The 22,162-nt window shown below is 52.4% G+C and overlaps 1 protein-coding gene across 7 annotated transcripts in view; it reads right to left on the bottom strand.

Annotated features, from left to right (window-relative positions):
• Positions 1 to 22,162, bottom strand: part of TET3 (tet methylcytosine dioxygenase 3) — a 109,357-nt gene that overhangs the window by 34,566 nt on the left and 52,629 nt on the right. For 4 of the 7 annotated variants that reach the window (XM_056814682.1, XM_056814687.1, XM_056814684.1 and 1 more), the window contains one exon: positions 6,776 to 9,116. In XM_056814682.1, the coding sequence (XP_056670660.1) occupies positions 6,776 to 9,116 (2,341 nt within the window). Of the gene's footprint in view, positions 1 to 6,775; positions 9,117 to 12,960; positions 13,173 to 14,379; positions 14,503 to 22,162 lie in introns of those variants that run through there. The other 3 variants (XM_056814698.1, XM_056814693.1, XM_056814691.1) reach the window with 3 other exon arrangements.

The following is a 22,162-nucleotide window of genomic DNA, read 5'->3' as shown; positions in this document are numbered from 1 at the left end:
AGGGGCTTGGCACAATCGGCCTGACCTTCCCAAGCAAGCAGGAAAAGGAACGCCTTTCGCTGGGAAAGAAAGACCCGGGAGAGAGCAGTGAGTGCGTGCTAGCAGGGACTTGGCTTTGGCAGCAATTGTGCCGGGCATGACAGGGAGTGCAGGCAACAAGAGAGGGCTGACTGTGTGCTGGCTTTGCTGGGGCTCGAGGGTGGAGGAGAGGAGAGGGCTTCAGGCATCATGGAAGGCCAGGGGAGAGAGGGGGGTCCACAGGGACAGAGGCTGGGAATCGACCCAGTTAGATGAGGACAAAGAAAAGGCGGAAGATGATGAACTGATTCCATGTCACAGAAAGGCCGTCGGAAGGAAAAGAAGATCTGCGAGGGGCCAGGGAGGAAGATCACGGAGGACGGATGCACTTGTTCCCTTTGCTTCTAGCAGGCAGGGCAGGACCAGGAGAAATGGAGGGCGGGAGAGCAGCCCTGGGAGCTTCCATCCACATTGATGGAGTTGGGCAGTGGGCAGTGAGAGAAGAGGGACCCTCCCGGTCTGAAATCTTGTATTGGTCCCCAGTTAGCACTCATCAAGCACCAAGGACCAATCTCTCATCACCTGGGCTGGTTGGGACCCTTCTGTGCTGCCCCGTTAGCATCCGTAATCCCCCAGAGTGCTCATCCCCTCATTCCAGAAAGGTTGGGAGACGTCTCCTGTGCTGACAAACAATGACGGCACTTGGGACAAAGAGGGGAAACGCACCCACTAGGGACGCTGGCCAAAGCTCATCTGACCTGTCACACTCCAAACCACAGGTCTTCCCGGATTTGGGACCCCCTTACAGCCACATCCCCAGAAAGCTGAGGGGTGGGCCACTCTGAGAAAAAGAAGAGATTTCCCTGGCGTGGGAGGTGCTGAGCCTGCAGACCCTGATCCAGACCTGGGGCTACTGCTACCAGCCCCAGGTTAGGCTGTTACACTAGCTCAAGGTCTTCTACCTTAAATCCAATGCTTTCATCTGTCTGGATTGAAGGGAGTTTTGAGGCTCCCATTCTTGGAGCGAGCCCCCGCTCCAAACTTGGCTAGCTTCTCCCACACCAATATTTTACCAAGAATCTGATCTGCCAACACCAGCCAAGGGCCATCCAGATTTTATCTGGAGAAGGACCTCCAATCAATGAGGTGGAAACAACGCCAGAGGCAGCCTGTTCTGCTCCCGGACAGCTGATCGGTCAAAGGTTGTTCCTTAAATGGAGATCAATGGACTCTCAGGAGCTCCCTTCCATTGCTTTGTTCTGCCCTCTGGGCTCTAGCAGAGGCAGCAGACCAATCCCTCGCACGCATGTTAGCCCATCAGATTCTTAAATCGAGCTCCCATTCATGTCCCTCTCTCAGGCTCCTCTTTCCTTCCCTCTCTCTGGATGATCTCCAAATGATCAACATCCTCTACAAACATGGCGGCCGGAGTTGAATGCAGCACTGCAGACACGGCCTGCCTAGGGCAAAGGTCCTGACCCAGCTTGGGCCCTGCTAGTCTCAATGTGGTTGGCCTATGCCAATAATAGTGGTTTGGGTGCTCAGCCACACAAGCCTGGAGGCCACCAAAAAGCTCGACACTTTCTCCATCCCCTGGACCTTCCGCAGTGTGTACACCTGAAGTGTCAATTCCAAGAGTAGATACTGCTTTTGATTTAAATGAAATGCCTGCCAGCTTCGAGCCATCCAACGAGTCAACGGGGCCCTGGCTTTGGTGATGGGTAAGCACAGAGCCCCGTGGCCCTCGCCTGGAGACACACCTCCAGATTTCAATCGGAGCCCCCATGTAGACTTGGGGATCTCTGCTACCAGAAGGCAGTGATGAGCCCTAAGCTCGAGAGCAAGGAATATGATGTCATTCCATGTGGCCAGTGGACACCTTCACTCCAGAAAGCGGCTGCCTACGGGCAAGAACAGTCAGAGGCATCTTTTGCCCCAACCAGTTTGTACCACGCTTGGCTGAGAAAGGCCGACCCAGTGTAATTAGCACTGTGCAGTAAAGTGTGCTCCTTCCCTCCAGCGTGATTCCTCTCATCTCGCTCCTCTGGCGCCAGGGCCCTGGAAAGCAGCCATTAGCAGTGGGCTTCCAGGCCACAGCAGGAGCAAGTGGGGAGCAATTAAGAGTGCCCTTTGCTGACCAGGGTGCCAGGGCCAAGAAACAGACAACCTGCCAATTTGGGGGATGAGCCTTCCATTACCTGAGAGGACGTCGGGGGGAGCAACCTAGAGCCCATGAGGAAGGGGGCCTGGCAATGGTGCAGCTGGGTGCAAGGGGAGAATGACTGACTGATGAACTGCGATGCATACTGGTGTGAATTCTTTATGGGGGGACGGAGGGGAAGAGTGGGATTGAGAGAGACTTATTGGACTCCATAACAAGAACTGCCTTCCCTCTCCCGAGGGCTTTCAATAGAGGCAATCTGCCAGGAGTTAGGAACAGAGAATACGGACTCAACCGAGCCATTGATTCAGATCCTACCTGTGATACTGTGTGACCTAAGAAAACTCACTCAGTTTGCACATCTGTAAAATGGGGACAATAACACTTGGGGCATTTACTTCGCAGGGTTATTGTGAGGGCTGAAGGAGACAAACTCATGCAACTTCAGTGGAGGGGATTTGTCTGAAGCCAGATACAGAATGGACAGGACAGCCATGACCTAGGGAGCTCCCAGCCTGAGCTCCTGGCATTCTGTAACGGGCACCTAGAGAAAGTGCCCACCCAGGAGTCATGAAGGCATGGCCTCCCTCCTACATCCTTTGCCCTCATCTCTCAGACAGGGTGGGAAGGTCACCCGTGTGGGAATTACGAGTGTACAGGATGCCCTTTGCCTGTTCGGGCCTCCTGGGCTTCCTTACCTCTGGAGGGAGGCTGTGACACCACAAATGAAAGAATGAGAATTGGGGGATCTGAGGACATGGGGCATGGGCTCGAGTCCTGGCTCCACTCTGACTGACTGTCTACCTTCGCATTTCATCAGCAGCACAACCTTGGAGGCTTGTTCCAGCCTCTATAAAACCTGATTCAGAATCCCTCTGGGGAGACAAAAAGACTGGGGATACCTTTGGATAAGCCCCAAAGCCTGGAAGGCCTCCATCTAGGCTAACCACTATGGGAACATGCTCCCATACCTGACAGGTGATCCCCAGGCTTTGCTTGAGGATTCGCACCCATGCCACCTTGGGTCCAGCCTCCTAGCACAGGAGAGAGTGGAGCAAGCAGGAGCCTTCAAATGTACAGAAGATCAGGAGTGCCGAGGGCACTGGGGAGGAGAAGAGTAGTGGGAGGATTCCTCCTGTCTCCCATGGGCCGCTTTTCAATTTTCAATAACTCACAGGATGGCAAAGGAGCCCAATGATGGGGAAATGCCTTTGTCAAGAGATTTGTTTTGTAAGTCAAATTCATGGGGCCCCAAGGAAAGTATTTGTGGTCTCTAGGGAGGGAGAGGCATCCAGTCGTCGGATGATGCCCCTCCCAATGGCCCTGTCCCTCCAGCATCCCCTTTCCATGCCTTTTGCAGACAAAGTAATCTTGGATTCCTCATGTTCCATTACATTAGATCGGCTCAAGAAGCAGCTAAGTATTTCCTTTGCTTCCCTCATTCTACTGACTGCCACATTCATCTGTTTGTCTCCATTAAAGTTCTTCCTTTATCTGGTTGTGTATTGACTTATTTTATCTGCTGTTCCCTCCCCACGGATCAGGTCTTTGAAGAAAGGGACTGCTTTCAGCTGTATCTCTGTGTCCCTGACAGCTAGCAGTGGGCACTTCAAGAGTCCACGTTCAGTGGACAGCTCTGTGATGTGGCAATGGTAGAGCCCCTCACCAAGCTGCCAGCTCTTCTCTAGACTTAATCTAATGTTTAGGAGTAAAGAGAAGAAATTAACCAATGGTTTTCTCTCGCTCAGCTCTTGTGGATTTAATTATCATCCAATCTATTCCAAGCCCTCTCTTCTCTCCTAGTCCCCAGTCTAATATCTCCACTTTCTAATGGACGCCACCACCTGCACATCCTGTAGGCGTCCTACACTCAGCATGTTTCAATTGAACCCATCTTTCCCCCTCTACCTTTCCTTCCCTTCTCCCTAACCTTTCCTGTTACTGCCCACCCTCCCTCCCCAGTTTGAAACCTAAATGCCACCGACTCCTCACCCTCTCTCACTCCCATATCCAATTTGTGGCCAAAGCCTGTTGGTTCTAACATCACGATATCTTTTGTATATACTTCCTTCCCTCCTCTGACCCTGCCACCATCTTGGCATGGGCGGGATCTTATCACCAGACACCTGGATTATTTTAAGAGCTTGCTGGCTGGTCTCATTGCCTCTCATCTCCCCATCGTTGATTTTCCCCCAACTCATGTCTGACTCTAGATCATCCCCTTCCTCAAATAAATGCCTTTGGGTCCCTGTCACCTCCCATATCTTGTGGTTGGGCATTTCAAACCCTTCCTGACCTGGCTGCTTCCTGCCTTCCCAATCTATCTTACAACTTTCTCTTCTCCATGTGCTAAGATCTAGTGCCAGTGGGCTCCTTCCGACTCTGGGGATTTTCACTGACTTTCTTTCATGTCTAGAATTGTCTCCCACCTCATCGTCCTCTCTCAGCTCCCTTAGCTTTGGGTCTTCACTAAAATCTTACCATCTACCCCTTAATGCTGGTTGGTCTGAATGAAAGTTTGGGATAACCTAGACCTTCCAAAGGGATATCAAAGAAGACTTTCAGGAATCATTATGGCATTCTTGTCCCTTATCAATTCATATTCTCCTTTTTTGTCCTTATAGTCGACCTTTCTCTCAATCTGAGACCTGGTAGGGCACAGGGGACTTTGATGAAGCTGAGAGAAATGGAGCAGGGAACCAGACTCTATTTAACTCCCAAGCCAATGGAAGAAAGAAGATTGGGAGTGAACTCTTCTACCTAGGCTTCTCCTGGAAGCTCATTGGTGCCCATTCAAGAAATAACACTGATAACAACAACGACGAGGATGATGACGATGACGACGGCAATGTTGATGATGATAAAGGATTCCCATAGCATCTAAAGGTTTGCAAAGTGCTTAACCATTATCACCTCATTTTATCCTTATGTGGAAAGGAAAACTAAAGCAAGTTCTGGACTTTCTGCCACTGAGTGAGAACCAACAGTAGTTGGAATGTTAGAGAGAAGATATTGACAAGACTGACAGTTGGTGGTAACTGGAAGTGGCAGTTGGTTTTGTGATAAGCACTTCCTTTCTGGCCCGGGAAGTAGAAGAAGCTCTCTCCCTATCTCTGGAGAGAAGTGGCTCTATTTTCCTGATTTTCCCAACTGTGTGCTCTCCCTGGATTCTTGTGATTGTGTCATTGACAAAAGGACTTAAGGGAAGCAGCTTGAACTATAAGGCTGGTCTTTAGGGGCGTCAGCCCAAAGAGCCAGGCCCAATCAGCTCTGAAAGTCAGAACTTTTCTTCCTCTCACTGTCTACTGCTAAGAGTTTTGAAATTAAGCAAGCTAGCATTAGCATAGACAAGAATAAAGGAAACCCTCCACCAGCCTGTGAGTCCTGACCTCAGCTCAAAAGCTGAGAGACTCAAAACCCTCATCTAGGGAAATCACTCTTCCCTCTTCACTGATATACCTCTCCAGTCCAAACTTGTTATTAAAATGTATCTTTATTTGAATATCTCTGTCAGATAGAGGACTAACATTTCAGGGGACATAGAGGGAGCTGAACCTCAGGACAGCCATTCATCTACAAACGGTCCTTATCAGACCCCTGCTGGGTGACCAAAGTCTGGGGGGAGACTTGTCCCTCAGGAGGGTCTGTGCTTACCTGCTCTGGGGTATCTGTAACATCAATCTATAGAGAAGACATCCCCTCAGGCTGTCATAAGTGGCCCATTTCTCAGGAGCCCCATTTTTCAAAAATAGCCTCTCGGCAGGGAACATCTCTCTCCTTTTACCTCACTGGCAGCCATATTCCCTCTCTCCTTTCAACTCCTCCATGCCCTGCTACAAAATCTTCCATATCCCCTGTTCTCCTATCCCATCCATTTTTCTCAATAAATATTACATTTACAACCACCCTGGGAGGTAGATACTAGTTATTAATATCTTAACTTTATAGATAAGCAACTTGAGACAGATAGAGGTTAAGTGACTTGTACAAGGTGATACAGAAATTCTATGTCTGAGTCTGAATTTGAACTCAAGTCTTTCTCACCTCCATCAACTTCTTTAGAGTGTTAGGGACACCAAAAACATTTCTGGAGAGAGGGGAGGCGATCCAAAACTCTTTCCCAAGCCTTCCTAGCACATAATATAGTATTGCTGTATGCTTTCTGCAAATCCCTTTGTGCTGAGGAGGGAGGGGAAAAACAAACCTGGACCAGCCTGGGTCCCCAAGTTAGTGTGGAAAGCTCAGTTGGCCTCTTTGCTCCCATTCATCTCCCTGATCTGAATCTCCCTCTAGGCCCTCTTATCTTATTTCATGTGTCCTGGGATCCAGAACCAGATTTTACCTTCAGTTAGAATGGTGGGAAACCTTATTTCGCTCTTTCTCTTTACTAATAACTGCTTATAATTTTTTTAATGTCTCTTCCCTTCCTCCTGGAACCATGACCTTGCCCAAATAATTCTTCTCTGTGCCTCAGTTTGCCCATCTACCAAATGGGATAGCTGAAGATCCCTTCCTACTCCAGAGCTCCGACCTCATGTCTTGACTGTCTCTAGGGGGCCTCAGGCTGAAGTTAGAGCACAAGAAGGTAAGACTCACCCACACACTCACAGACGGGGAACTCAGCCTGTGCTCTCTTGGAGGGGGTGTCCAGCAGGTTCTTGGTCGGGGTGTCCAGGTACTTGAGTGGGGACTCCAAGAAGCCCCGAAGGTTGGGAGTGGCTGGAAGGTCTGGTTTAGTGGGTGTCGCCTCCAGGCCTGTTTCCTCCACCTCCAAGCAGGTGGTAGAAATCACAGCAACAGACCCAGAAGCCTCTATCTTCATCTGTTTTCGGGAACGTCCAGGAAATGGGCTCTCAGGGCGTAGGACACAGGATGCCAGGTGCTCAGGGGAGCAGGCAGGGGCTGGAGGGGCAGCTGCAAGGCCAAAGTTGTCCCCAAACTCTGCTTCAAACTGCTGGAAGAGCTCCTCCAGCTTGTCATCGGCCGGGACTAGAGGGACAGTCGCAGGGCTAGACTGCAGGGCGGCAGCAAGGCTGGGACAAGCCATTTCCTGAGTAGGGGGCAAAAGGCTGCCCCCAGAGGGACCTGGTGCAAATAATGCATGGGGAGGGACTGGGACTGGGGGCATGGAGATGCCCCTGCAGGTGGACAGAGGAGGAGTGGTGCCTGCCTTTGGGTCCCCAGGAGCAGGGCTTTTCAACACTTCCAGGCTGATCTGGCGTAGGGGCATGAAGCGAGGGTGGGAATCCCGCACCTTGGGCTTCTTAATTTGCACTATCTTCCGGGTGACTGTCTTGAGCCCAAGGGTACGTTTCTCACCCCCCACCAGGCCACCAACTGCTGACAGCTGTTTCTTCTTCTTCTCCTTGACTGGCTTGTCTGAGGGCCGAGGGGACCCGGGAATCGGAGGGGCCCACCAGCCCCGGGCAGGGGGCGGAACGGAGGAAGCCCTTGGGCAGATACTGCCCTGTTTCTGCTCTAGGAATAGGCTGCGCTTGTGATGGAGATGCTGTTGGAGGGTTGACTGGACCTTTCGGTGGGTGTCGAGATCTGAGGTCGGAGTGGGTGCCTCCTTCCGGGCACTGGGCACAGGCGGGGAGCGGGGCTCAACCTTGATTTTGGGCTTGGCGGGCAGAGTCTCAGGCCGTTTGAAAGATGACGGGATATAATCATTGGAGCTGCCCAGAAGTTGTTCCAGCTCAGCCATGGGGTCTGGGCCAGTGCGGGGGACTGGCCAGGAGGTGCAAGGTGTCACAGGTGGTGTGTCTGGGCCCCAGACCTCAGGAAACTCAGTTCGGGGGGCTACTGGAGGGAAGGCTGAACTCTCAGAAGCACAGGACTGAGGCTCTTCAGGTGGACCCACGGGCCACGAGGAGGTCCGATAAGACTGAGGAGGTCGAAAAGGAGGAGTCGGGGATAAGGCCTTGGGCTGTGGGCAGGGGGATGGCTGGGGCAGAGTGGAGGAGAGCTGGGTGAGGGCTTCTATGGCAATGGCTGTCTGCAGGCTGATGTTTTTCTCCTTCGCAATGTTTAGGGCACTCTCTGAAAGTGGCAGACCATTGGGTGAGTGCAGCTGGGGAGCATCAGGGCTGAGAAGGGGCCCAGGACCCAGGGCTGGGAGGCCCACTTCCCCAGGATGGAGAGGCCCAGGAGCAGGGAGACCCACATCACCAGGGTGGAGGGGGTCTGATGTGGGGAGGCCCACTTCCCCAGGATGGAGGGGCCCAGGAGCAGGGAGACCCACTTCACCAGGGTGGAGGGGACCTGATGTGGGGAGACCCACTTCACCAGGATGGAGGGACCCAGGAGCAGGAAGGCCCACTTCACCGGGGTGGAGGGGACCTGATGTGGGGTGGCCCACCTCACTTGGAGGCAAAGACTCAGGCGGCTGAGGCCGGTCCTCCCCTCCTCCCACAGCCACAGATTTGATCTTTTCCTCCAGCCAATAGAGGTAGTCGGGACACTCGGACCCATCACAGTTGCAGTTGGGTGGCTTCAAGCCATGGCGGGCCAGTGCCAGGGCTGTCTGAAGGGCATCCAGGTCCTCTCTCCCTGCCGAGTAGCTCTCAGGGCCAGGTCGAGGGCCACTGAGGTTGCTGCCACCCTCTCGGCTCATCTCCCGATTGAAGGTCTCATAGAGGCGGGTGCTGAGGGCCCCATAGGAAGAAACGGCTTCAGCCACTGCTGAGAAGGCCACGAGGTCATGGGCATCTTCTGGGTGGGCAGCATGAGCTGGGCTGGGGGAAGGCTCCCAATCAGGCTTCTGGTCTACCTGCCACACTCCTCCAACCCCCAGTAGTCCCGGCCCAGCCGGTTCTCCGGCCCCATTGACAGGGGCCCTGGGAGTGTTTAGCCGCCGTTCCTCCCCATGGTACACTGGCCCTGGGTCCATCCGGCCTGGGACGGGTCCATCAACTGGGCTTCCCTCCAAGCCTGTCTGGGGAAGGGGGTGGGGAAGAGAGAGAACAAGAGAAGGAGGTGAGCCACACTACAAGGCTGCCCCAGGTCACATGCAAACCCTGCCCATAGGGGCTGTCCCTGCAGACCCCCCCCCTGCCGTGCCATATTTCCAAGGGGTACACCGTTCCTGCCACCCACCCCCAGATCGCACACACAACTTGCAGTTTCCAATGTGCTTCACAAAAATGTCATCAGACCCCACAAACCCTTTGGGGCACAAAGTGCAAGAAGCAACCCCATCCCTACTTTGCAGATGCAATGACCTTCCCAAGGTCACACAGTTGGGGAGCATACAAGGATGCTGCATTACTCAGAGCTGGCTCTGTGCCTGCTCCCAGCTGGTAGAACCCCTCATCTCCCAAATCTCCCCCCACTCTGGAGCCAAGAGAGGACGTGGATGTTCAGAACACCCAGCTGTAGGACTTGAATTTGGCTTCTTAAATTTATGAAGTCAACAAAGGCTAGTAAAGAGACTCCGAAGCTCCCAGATAAGCCAAAGAGAGAAGCTAAAGGTACAAGTAGACAGCCAAATACCCAGAGATTCTGGCCCTGCAAAGGCTGGATATTCTATGAAGAAGAAGAAAGCTCCTTCACTCCCCTCTGGAAAGTCAGATTCGAGAGGGGGGAAAAAGGAGGACACCTGCGGACCTGGTCCCATGAGACAGCAGAGAGAATGCTGGGAATGGAGGCAGGAAAATCTGGGAATAAATGTTATTGGGTCCAGCCAGCTAGAAGGCCATCGAGTCAAACCTCTTTCATTTTACAGGTGAGAGAACGGAGGCCCAAGGAAGTGAGGTGAGATTCCGAAGGTCACACCCAGGACCATGGCTCTGGGACTAGAAGGGCCTTAGAGATTAGATAGGTAACTGCAGTGTAAAGAAAGACATGACTTGCACAGATCTGAACCCCAGGCCTCTGACTCCAAACATCAGCCTTCAGGATCTACCTCAAAGCCCACTGTGCAGATCTTCCCAGTAATGGGGTTCCAACAAGCTTTCAACTCTGCATCATGAGGCCAAGGCTCCAGCCACCTACCCACTTGAGTTTCTCAACGTCTTCTCCAAAAGACAAACTAACAAAACATCTGACTCAATCTATTTGAAGAGAACCAAGGGGAGACTGGCCGCTGGATACAAAGGGGAAAGAATGCACACAGTGATGACAGCAACGTAAATGGAAACACCAGCTACCAAATGGAGGCTTTACTAGGAAATAATCAAACTGGGGGCTTCCCCCCAAAAGGGGGGACAACTAGGTGACTCAGTGGAGAGACAGCCAGGCCTAGAGACAGGAGGTTCTGGGTTCAAATTTGACCCCAGACACTTCCTGACTGTGTGACCCTGGGCAAGTCACTTAACCCCCCCCCCCCACCACCTAGCCCCGACCACTCTTCTATCTTGGAACCAATACACAGTATTGTCTCTAAGATGGAAGGTCAGGGTTGAAAAAAGGGAGGGGGGGAGGTGCTCCAAAGACAGCTCTTCACAGGACAGGGGGAAGTGGGGAATCCTGGCACTGTGAGACTTTGCAAAGATGGTCATTTCTTCTCCTTTCCCTTAAGGGATGGTACCCTGGGGGGGGGGGGAATATTTGGGAAGGAAGCTGCCATAAAAACAAAAGCTTGCCATTCAACATTGTTCTAAAAGGCAGCTGAATTGGGCTTAACTTGGTCCAGGATGAAACATTTGCCTCTCAGTAGAAATGGAGGGGGGGAGGGAATACAAACTATTGCATCCACCCCCAGATTTAGTTGGTTTTGTTAAACGGAATAAAAAAGGGCTGAAGCATGCTTCAAAGGAAAGTAAGGACAAATGGAGAGGGGAGGGAGGATGGAATACTTCCTCTTTCTCAGCAGAGTAGAGCACACTGGGAGTATTAGGGCGCACTGAGGAGAGGAGAGGACAGGCACCTCTCCATATAACAAGGATCCTGCAGCATTAGCTGGGGCTTCTTCAAGTCAGCATCTCTGGGGCCAGCCCGAGGCATCACTGGAAGAATCAGCACCACAAAAGCAAAAAGTAGCTTTTCAGCCCTAAGGTGGGGAGAGAATGGTCTAGACGGGCTCCAGACACACTTGTGGAAAGGGATCTGGATTGGAGGTGACCAGCTCCCCACCTGTCTAAAGGGAAGCAGGCAGGAGGCTGGACCAGAAGATCCAGTCAAGTTCCTCCCCGATGTGCTCACTAGAGCATCGTCTACCGGGGATCAGAACCAGGGAGGTCTAATTAGCAGGGAGCCCCTAAGAGTCACCTCAGGGTGGATGGAGAACAAGAGTTTCCAGCCAAGTGGTCATTCAGCCTCCCACCAGCAGACAATCAGACAAGGAGTGCCTGAGGCATCCAATTCTAATTTGGGGATGATCCCCGGCCAAGGGCTTTGGGGCTCTACCTTCAGCAGAGGCTTCCACAGTTGGAAGTCAACTAGATTTGGGTTCAAAGCTGTTGTCTGCTTTGGCCGAGTTTCTGGGACTGTTTCCTCTGCTGTAAAATGAGGGCACTAAGCCAGATGCCCTTCAAGGTTCTGCCGAGCTCTAGAGCCTTCATTTTTTTACACCTTCTGTATTAGAATCAATACTGTGTTGGGGTTAAGTGACTTGCCCAGAATCACATGGCTAGAAGTGTCTGAGGTCAAATCTGAACCCAGGACCTCCTGTCTCTAAAGCCACTGAGCTGCTTCACTGCCCCCTACATCTGTAATTCTATACTACAGAAAGGCAAAGAGGCTCATAAGGAGGATCTTCCTAACCATGAAAATTATCCAAGAGGAATACAGGCTGGCATTTCAATCTTACTGGTTTCATTGGGCAGAGTGCTTAAGGGGAGGGAGGATCACCGAGGACCCTCTCTTCTCTAAGCCCTCAGATAGAAGGACTTGTCCACAGTCAATGCAGCTACTGGTTAGTCAGGATATGAATTTAGGATGGATGAAAGGTCATCTCGGGCAGCTCAGGGGCATAGTAAACAGAGTACTGGACTTGAACCTAAGAAGACCTGAGTTTTTATAGCTGTGTGATTCTGGGCAACTCACCCAACCTTCTCTGCCTTAGTTTCCTCATTTGTAAAAGAGAATAATAGCATCTACCTCCCCGAGTTGTTGTGAGGCTCAAAGGTGAAAGCAAATCTCAAACGTGCTCTTTAATGATAGTGATGATTATTTTTCTAGTAGTATTTCTTACCATTCCTGTTTGGCCAGGACCAGTTTAATTACAGTCTGTCTGGGGAATGGCTCAGATTTGGAGGGATTGCAGAATCTCTATGGAGCTTCCCCTCCCCCCAGCACCTCCCTAACAAGGCTGGGGTCACCAGCGTCTCCTTGAAGCCCCCCACACTTCCCCCGGGCAGCCCATTTGTTTGGTTAGTTGTGGGGTTTTTTTAAAGGAAGTTCTCCCTTAGCTCAATCCTAAATCTGCCTGGGCGACTTCCACCCATTGTTCCCAGGTCGGCTCCCAGATAGCACTTCAAGTACTTAGCGACACCCCCTCCCCCAAGGCCCCAGGCTAGGCGCACTCCCAGAATCTGGTCCCTGCACATCCTCAGCAGACGGTCAGCCTGCAGCCCCCCTCAAGGCAGCCAGGGATGAGTGCTTTGGCCTCAGAGATCTCTACGGGTTAACTCACTAGGGACCATTTCCCTGTCTCATGATAAGAGCCGGTTTTCCCTAGCTGAGTCAATTCACAGACACAAGCCCCAGCTCTGTTCTTTGTTTCTCTGGCAGAGAGCAAGGAGATAACTATCAGAGGCCCTTTGGCTCGGCAGCCCCCACCCCCACCCCATCCACCCCTCCAAAGGGGGGTCCTTCCCATCCCCAGAGCCCCCTCCTACCAGCAGCGGATTCCTAGGGGCAGCTCAATTATTCATCTGTTTGGAGAACACTCCTCTCCGGGGCACCGCAGAGAGGAAAACCACCTCCAGGGAAAACTCCTTTCCCAAGGGAGAAAGAGTGTGTCTGCCGGTGGGGTGGGGAGGGTCTCCGGCGGGGCCTAGAGCCAACTGGGAATTCCGAGCTACCTCGGGGGTCGCCGCATTACTCCATCATTACTCCATCCGCCACATTGTATATCCTATCCGCATTCAGCCAATCCCAGGGCTACATTATATCCTGTTTATTGTGTCTGAGCAGTTACAGTCCGAATCCCCTGGGGGCGGGGGGGGGGGGATTCGCAGCCACCTCCCCCAGGTCCCTCCAAGTTATTAGAGCTGGGGGCATCCTAGGGCCGGTCTAGGGCAGAGAGGAGCTCCTCAAGAGGACCTGGGAATATCTGTGGAGAACCAGTATCTGCCCAATGGAGTCTGTCTTTCGAGGACTATTTCCTTTCACCCTATATGGAATAGGGAAGAAAGGAAAAGCGGGAGCGCGCCCGGCCCCCAAATTGGCCAGAAACACGCCGAGCGCCCGTCCCCCCCCCCCCCAAGGTCTTTGTCCCAGGTGCTCGAGGCCGCTTCACACCCTGCCTCTCCTCTGCGCTCACTTCCACATCTCTCTGCCAGCAGCACCCAGGAGCCCGCGGAGAGCACAACAGACTACCCCCCCACCCCAGCACTGACACTTTCACTGAAGTTCCAGGCTTCGGCCCAGCCGAGACTTCGCTCCCCCTCTTCCCGCAGGGCAGCAGACACGGACGGGGGGGGGGGGGGGGGGGGCGGGGAAGGCGGACGGGGGGGGGGGGGGGGGGGCGGGGAAGGCGGACGGGGCCCTCCCACTGGAGAAGTCTCTGCAGCTGTATACACAAGCCCAGAGTGTTCAAACACACCAAATCGTCCTCTTAGCCTACACGGGGGCTGGAGCTCACCGTCCCTGCCCTCGGGTCCCCTCTCGGGCTGAGCCCACTCCCACTCCTCACAGGGCCGCCTGCCACCCCAGAAAGGCACCAGTTTCTCCGCTCCACCTTCCTCCCCCAGGCCACCCCAGAGGATTCCAGTGCAGCAGGGTCTTGGGAGGAGGATTAGCCAAATCCAGTCTCCCTTTTCCCATCCCTCCCCCAGGGTGGGGGCGGGGCAGATCGCCACTGGAGGAGCCCCCTCCCCCTTCCCCAAGGGCCAGAAGGACGTGACAAGCCCCAGCTCTCTCTCAGCAGGGCTAAGCAGGAAGCGGCTGCAGCGATCCAGCAGAGGCACTTAAGCAGCAGCAGCAGCAGCAGCAGTCCCAGGCCCCGCCCCCGCCCCTGCCCCAGTCCCAGCCCCGGCCCGGCCCGGCTGAAGGGGCCATTACCCCCGGCACCCTGCACACGTACTGACACGTACCAGCAGGTCCCCCTGCAGTGGAGCTCGGAAGGATCGTCCTTGGGGGAGGCTGACCTGGCTCAAGGGTCCTGACCGGGGGCAGGAGAGAGGCAGGCTCACTGAGCCAGCACCCACAGTCCCAGCATGGCCCCAGCCCCGCCCCGCCCTGCCCAGTCCCTCCCTCTCTCCCTCCCCCGCTCCTTGCTAGCTTCCCTGCCCCCTCCCCAACCTTCGAAACTCAGCTAAGAGAATCGGAGAGGAGCCCCCTCCAGCTTCTCTCCCAGGCTGGGAAGGCACAGCTCTCCTCCAGGACTCCCCCCCCCCCCAGCCTAGTCCGGAAAGGTCCAGCCGGCCTGGAGGTAACTGAGCCTTTGCCTCCCGAACATTTGGCTTGTCTGGCTGATTAGCTGGGGCAGCTGCCACCTGTCTGCCCCACGTTCTCACCTACTTCCCGCAGCCAGAAGGGATAGCACAGTTTCTCTCAGAGGGTTCTCCGCCTGGAGGAGGAGGAACGGAGCGCTCCAACACTGTTTGCTTCAGGAGCCAGACCCTGGGGCCAAGTTTACCCCCCCCCCATCTATCTCGGGCTCACCTTGGGGTAAGACTTGGGATTCCCCGCCCTCCGAGGCTCGCCCCCCACCCGCTAATCCCAACCCTAAATGATAATGAAGACCAAGCAAAGGCAGGGCCCACTAGGCTCTCCTTCCCTACTTAGCATAAAGAGGCTGGACCCGGAATCTGGAGGAGCTGAATGCCCTTGGGCCAATCTCAACTTCTCCCAGCCCCTCCCCCAGCTAGAGTAGGGATAACAGTCCCCACTGGTCAGCTTGGTGACCTGCCCCCAAATGACAGCTCAAAAATCCTTCTCCTCTTTCGGAGGCGGAATTCAGCTCGAAATGGGGCCAGGCCAGGTGACCACCGGGTAGCTGAGGGTTTTCTGCTTTGAAAGCCTCACTCCCAAGAAGTTCCACAATGAGGGCCCCTCAGGACTTTTCATCAAGCCTCAGGAAGTGTCTGTTATGGGTCAGGCAGGTCACTGGGCCACCCCTCGGATTTGCCAGTTCCAGTTCAGAGTTCTAGCTGCTGGGTGATATCTTGGTGGGTCCCGCACCAAAATGTACCTAGAACTAACTGTGCCAAGTCAAGTGCTGGAGAAACAAGAGGCAAAAGGCAGTCCCTGCCCTCAAGGAGCTTCCAATCTAAGCCAACAAAGATGTGCACACTAGATGCAAGATGAATAGGAAAGGATTGGTAGAGGGAAGGCACTGGGCTTGAGAGGGAGTGGGAAAGAGTTCCTAAGGGTGGGGGGGGGGGCTATCTATTGGGGACTTATAGGAAGTTAGAGAGTGGAAATGAGAGGGGAGACTATTTCAGGCATGAGGACCAGCCAGAAAGAATGCCCAGAGCCCAGCCATGGATGGAGTGTCTTGTTTCTCTGACAGCTGGGAGGCCAGTGTCATGGGATGGCAGGAAGGGCTTTCAATGCCAGAGGATTCTACATTTGACCCTGAAGAAGACAGGGAGCCACTGAGGTTTACTGGCCACCGCAGGCCCCGGCTGGATCTATGCTTTAGGTAAATCACTTTGGCAGCTACCTGGAGAGAGGCAGGGGGCAGGCAGAGCTACCAGTGGGGCTATTTCACTTGTTCAGAGAGGAGGGGATTGGGGCTCGCTCCAGGGGGGTAGCAATGGCAGGAGAGATGCTCTGAGGGTAAAAACTAGGCTTTGGCAACAGATTGACTGTGGCTGGGAGAACCAGTGTGTAATTGGCATTTCGTAGGCCAGGACTCCGTTACCCAGAGCCCCACTTTTGTCCTTACATTTTGGAGGTCTGGTTTCTGTAATGACGCCTCTTCTCTCTCTCTGCTCACGCTAGACTTTTCCTCTATTTCAAGAGATTATTCATAAATCTTATAAAATCTAATACCTGGAATTATTGGATATTAATCTTAATCTTACACCAGGAAAGGCAGTCGCCAGGGAGCTTTAGGCAGTTCAGGGAGATCTGAGAACTGTCAATGTAGAGATGAGAATGAGATCCGTAGCAGAGGATGAGAAAGAAAAGAGAGCCCGTCTGATGGGACACCTCCAGCTCGAGTGCCCCTGGTTTGAGCAAGATTCAGCCCAGAAACCTGAGGAGAATCAGGAGAGAAGGGGTCCTGAGAACCCAGAGAGAAGAGAGCATCACCTTGAAGAGAGTGATCACCAGCGTCAAAGGCTGCAGAGAGGTCAAGAAGACTGAGGGCTGGGGAAAGGCTCCTGATTGGGGGGCTCAAACCCCACGGAAGCCACTGAGAAGAAGGCCCCCATTGCCTCCAAAGAAGCAGCCCTTTTGGCGATTGCTAAGTGGAAACAAGGCAAAAGCCCATCATTGGGGAAATATGCCACCGTATAGGAAGGTAATGGAATACACTGGGCTGTAAAGTGCTGGCTGTGATGAACACCGAGAAACCTAGAAAGAACTCTCTAAACTGATACAGAGAAAGGAATTAGAGCCAGGAAAATGGTATACCCTGTGAGGACAACAATGTAAAGGGAAAGACCAACCGTGGCCCAGCACACCGAGCTGAGGAGACAGGCCAAGCCACCCCTTCATGGAGGGGAGGGCCAGGAGGGTTACACACGGAGCAGGTTTCCAGGCTTTCTCCGTGTAGCAATGAGTCACGATGACTGGCCACCCCCCAGATACTCTGTGTTGGGTAACGTGAGGAGGAGGCAGAGATACATGGGATATCAATGGTGAAGTAAGAAAGGAAACAGCATTTTCTCAAAAAGCTCACCGGTAACGTGGGGAGCACCCAGTGAGAAGAAAGAGGGCAGAGGCATGGCCTGGAGATGACCTCCTCCAGAAAATGAGACATAAGAGAAGAGAAATAGAATGAGAGCAAGGAGAGGAGGATCAGCCGGGGGTTTCTGGAGAAGGGAAGCTGTGGGCATGCTGACCCCGGAGACAGGAGAGGCTGAAGATAAGCAAGAGAGCAGAGATGACAGAGGGGGCAATCTGCTGAAGAAGATGAGCTAAAAGGAGCTCCCCTCCAAAGGCACGGAGGCCAGCCTTGGAAAGGACGAAGGCCACTTTTTTCTTTTTTTCCTACCACTCTTCTGCCTTGGAACCAACACCCACTATTGATTATAAGGCGGAAGACCCCAGACTGCCAGAGATCACAGGCTCACATCCTTTCCCTTTCAGCTCCGTGCTGCCCTGGACATTTCTCCTGCTCCAGAAGGAGCCTTGGCTACTCTCCTCCTTTCCCAATCCCAGTTCCTTAGTGAGCCAATTGGTCCCGACACTGTTTGCCAGACTCCAATCTCTCTCTAGTCCGGCCACCGCTCCTGCTCTGGGAAACCTCAGCGTTGTGTTGGTCCTAGCTCTGATCCCTCGAGTCCTCTTCCTGTGAGCTGTCTGCCTGCTTCAATTGATGTTGGAGAATCTCAGCTGGGCCCGAGGGTCAGCAAAGTGATTCCTGGCCCCCTCCCTGGTTGATGCTCCAGCCAGTCCCTCAGTGACGGTTCCAAACCTTCCCTTCTCCCCTCAGTGCTCCCACCTCTTCAGGCAAGCACGACGGACAGACGGCATTAATGAGAACATTATCACCAGTTGCTGAGTTCTCCTCCTCTCCAGCTCCCACCCCCTTTACAGCAATCACTTAACGTGCATTTATTAGGCACCTACTTTATGCCTGGAGAAACCAAAAAATGAAGCAAGCCCTTTGGGGGGAGGCATCAACACTTGTCTAAGATGTCCTGTACCCAGAGGCAGCCCTGTGGTCTAAGGAGCTAAGGCTCTTCCTTCTCCCACACATCAGCCCCATGACTCCAAAAGAACCTATTGCTGTCTCCTTTCTTCAGTCTCCATTGGGCTGGCTCGTTTCCTGCTGAAGAAGCCTGTGTAGGTCCTCCCCAGCCTTAAAAGCCGCTCTGCAGATGTACCTGTACCTCTCCTCCCCCTTCACAGACAAATGCTCAGAAAAATCCATCTCTCGTTGGTGCCTCTGAAAGGGCCTCGACCCCGACTTTCCCAAATCAAGTGGTCCTCCCGCTCCAGCTCTGGGTCAGCTGTCACTCACCCTCCCCTTCCACAAAGAACCTTCTACTTCCGGGCCAGCCTCCTCCTCATCTAGCCAGAAGCCCTTTGCCTGCCTATATCGCTTTGTTTTGCTCTTCACAAAACTCCTCTACAGGCAGCACATGCTTTTATCCTCACACTACATATGGGGAAACTGAGGCTCAGAGAACAAACGACTTGCCCAGGTTCTGTCAGTCAGTGCATGTTTATGAGCACTGGGGATACAGAGAGGCAGAAGGTAGTCCATGCCCTCTAGGAGCTCAGTCTAATGAGGAAGTTGATAAACACATGACTGTGTCTCGACCAGATACACTGGAGATAATCAGCAAAGAAAGGGCCGTCAGTGTCTCATGCAATCCTCTGAACCCAGGTCAAGTAAGTGCTCTGCCCTGGAGAGGATACTAAAGAACTGAGTGACCCGAAGCATGTCACTTACCCTCTCTCAAGACTCAGTTTCCTCATCTGTTAACACTAGAGTTGGACTTGATGGGCCTCGAATTTGACACAAATGAGTGGGATTCCCGAACAATACAACTGAGGTCACCAGAAGAAATGTCCTTAGACAGCAGGACCCCCCTTCTGCTTGCCCACAGGGGGAAGGGCAATACTTTTCTGGAAAACTGGTCCTGGTCAGATTGGCCTCATCGTCAGGGCCGCTGAACTGGCCTCTCCACTAGATTCCACTCTGTTACTCCTCAGTCAAGCCAGCAGCAAGTAAGCACACGCTTCAGTGTAAAGGGTGGCCTGTGTTCAAAACCCAACTCTGATGTGCCCTAGCAGTGTGAGTGCGAGGAAGTGCCTTCCCTGCTGAGCCCTCAGTTTCCTAATCTGTAAATCAAGTACAAGAAGGGCTGCTATAGCTACTTCCCAGGGTCCTGAGGAAGCAAATTCTCACTGAGCCTAGCAGGCAGGGGAGCTTAGAGTTCCAGCTGCTTACAGATGTTTCTTGCGCTCGGTGATGGTGTCCTCCTACTTCTCATTTGGGGACTGGCTTGGGATAGCTGTGCCACAGTTATCTCAGCATCAGTCGCCTCCCTTCCGGCCTCAAAGAGTTAACATGCTGAATGAGCGATTTGTCCTTCCAGATTAATCCATGTCTACCCTCAAATTTGGATTCTTTGGGGGGGCACTGAAACAGAATCTCTGTGAAGAAACTCCCAAAGGGCCTCTTACGTCTGGCCGCGTCACCCTGTTGGGGTGGTTCACAGAAGACCTCAAAGGGCTGCCCGTCATCCTGAGGATGGCTGAACGAATGGCGTACGAATCAGAAGAATGGCTCCATTTGGAAAATTCAGGCCACCTTGGGAGACTCACATTGGGCTGATGTACAAGGAAGGGGGCGATGACCACAGGACGGAAAGGAAAAGCGACAAGGATAGACGGGCGCGAAACCTTCCCGCTGAATGCAGCATCCCCCAGACTTCAGAGTAATTCTGCCTTCCTGCTCCTCCTTGACGTCACTGTCTCTGCCTATTAGAACGTGCGGGAGCTCCTGGAGAGCAGGGATGGGAGCATCTATCCCCGGCACTTGGAATGGGATTCCTGAACCCTTTTCCATTCATTCCGGCAGGCAGTCAGGAGGCCTTTATTTTCTTTTCAAAGCATCAATAAGAAACTTTGTCTGAAGTCTCAGCTCCTGCCTACCACCTCTGTACCTATCGCATGAATAATAGTGTCTGATTATTATTTACAGGCGGTTCTCACTTTGTATATATTTACCTGACTTTGCCTAAAGAATTCTGAAAGAAATCCATGTTCCAAAAGAGCACAGCTATGAATTCGACTGTACAGGTCTGCCTCTCCCACCCCCCCAAAAGAAGGACTTGGGCCACCACGTCTAGATTGGGGGGGGGGGGGCGGGGCGGCTCGAGATCCCCAGTGCCGAGAGGAGACCTTTGTCCTAATCTAGCCACCAGCCTACATGCGTGTCTGTCTTCCTTCTCTCCAGGGCTTGGGCACCACGTCTGTGTCTGACCGCTGTGTGTCGTCCATCCTCTCTCATCTGGCTCTGTGTCCAGGCCCCACATGCTCTTCTTCCTGCTCCTGCTTCCATGGATTCCCTGCATGTCTCTGAACCCTAAACCAGCCCTCCCTCCACAGCATGTGGCCACCTTCCTTTACTTCTCTATCCCTCCATTTCCCAGGCTTGCATTATACAAAAGCCATAAAGGCTTACTGAAAAAAAATAAAAACTGCCTGCGTTAATAGTTAGATATAGGGAACAGCTAGGTGGCTCAGTGGATTGAGAACCAGGCCCAGAGATGGGAGGTCCTGGGTTCAAATCTGGTCTCAGACACTTTACTGATTCTAAGACAGAAGATAAGGGTTTAAGGAAAAAAAAAAGGTAGATATAACTATTGTTAAAATCCTGGATGGGATCTTCTGATATCTAGTCCAGCCCCTTTGCTTTGAAGATGGAGAGATCAAGGCAGAGGAAAGTCATGTTTCTGAGGCTACAAAGAATTCCAAGCCAGGTTATCCAAATCTAAAGCCAATCCATTTCCCTTGAAGTATACTGCCCCGATCCTCAGTGGAGCCCCAAAAGATCAAAATGCAGCAACATATTCTCTCCGAGGGGGGAAAGACAGCTGAGTGATTCACGTGTACTTTCCAGACGGTGACGTTTTCTGCCCTTTCTTCTGACGTCTCCTACCTGTGGACCTTGCTTGAAATGTCACTAAAGAGCAGACGAAGAAGCTTGATAAACTAACTGTGTTTGCAAAGATGACTCTCTGACCCCAAATAGCCTCTTGAGGCTTCCCTGCCTCTATGAGCACACTAGAAAGGCCCACCTGGCAGAAAGAATGTCAGATCATCCCTTTCCCTTTGACTTCATGCTCCTCTTCCAAGAGGTCAAAGACAGAGAGAAGTCAGATTCCCATATGAACCAAACTGTTTGGGGGAGCATTTTTGGAGTAGAAAAGAACTAAACAGTAACAAGGGCATGCCATGCTCTCTCTGGGCCAGGTGCTGAGGATTCAAAAGCAAAATGAAACTCTCCTCCCTCCAAGGAGCTTACATTTTACGGGGGGATATAACCTGTATACAGGTTCCACTCAATTTGACAAGCACCTATTAGGAGCAGAGGCTACAAAGACAAAATGAAAACATGTTAGCCTCCAAGGATTCGTTCTCATTGTTCTCCACTTCGTGTTACCAAAGAGCTGAGCATAGTACTACTACACACAGTAGGTGTTTAATAAATGTTGCTTTAATAAAAGGACAATGGAAATGAAACAAACAAAAAAAGAAGACTGCCAGCAAACCGTATTAGCAGTTTTCTTAAGTGTTCATGGGGGCATTGTTATTAGGAAGTTAAAATGCATACCTCCTAACAAATTACAAATAATTTGGACTCTGACTTTGTATCAAAATCCTATGTTTGGATGTTTGTGCTGGGTACTAGCTTTACAATTTTAAAATAAATAAATGAATAGGTCAACCACAATTTATGCATGAACCATGCCCAACCTCCCACCAAGCTCATGTGTAATTATGTTGTCAATTCAGTGGCACCTTAGATACACCAGAAATGGTTTTTGATCTTTAAAAAAAATGCTTTGCAATAACAAACCCATTTGCTCTCAAAAAGTTAAAAACACAAGTCTAGCACAGTCAATAAAGAACTGGCCTTGGTGACAAAAGACCCGGGTTCAGATACTTGTCTCTTTCCAGATACCTAGCTGTGTGATCCTAGACAAGTCTTCTAACCATTCTGGTCTTCAGTTTCCTCATTTG

This window comes from Monodelphis domestica, chromosome 1 (genome assembly GCF_027887165.1).
Source record: "Monodelphis domestica isolate mMonDom1 chromosome 1, mMonDom1.pri, whole genome shotgun sequence".
NCBI lineage: Eukaryota > Metazoa > Chordata > Mammalia > Didelphimorphia > Didelphidae > Monodelphis > Monodelphis domestica.
Note: the sequence above shows the minus strand (reverse complement) of the source record. Positions and strands in the feature narration are given on the sequence as shown.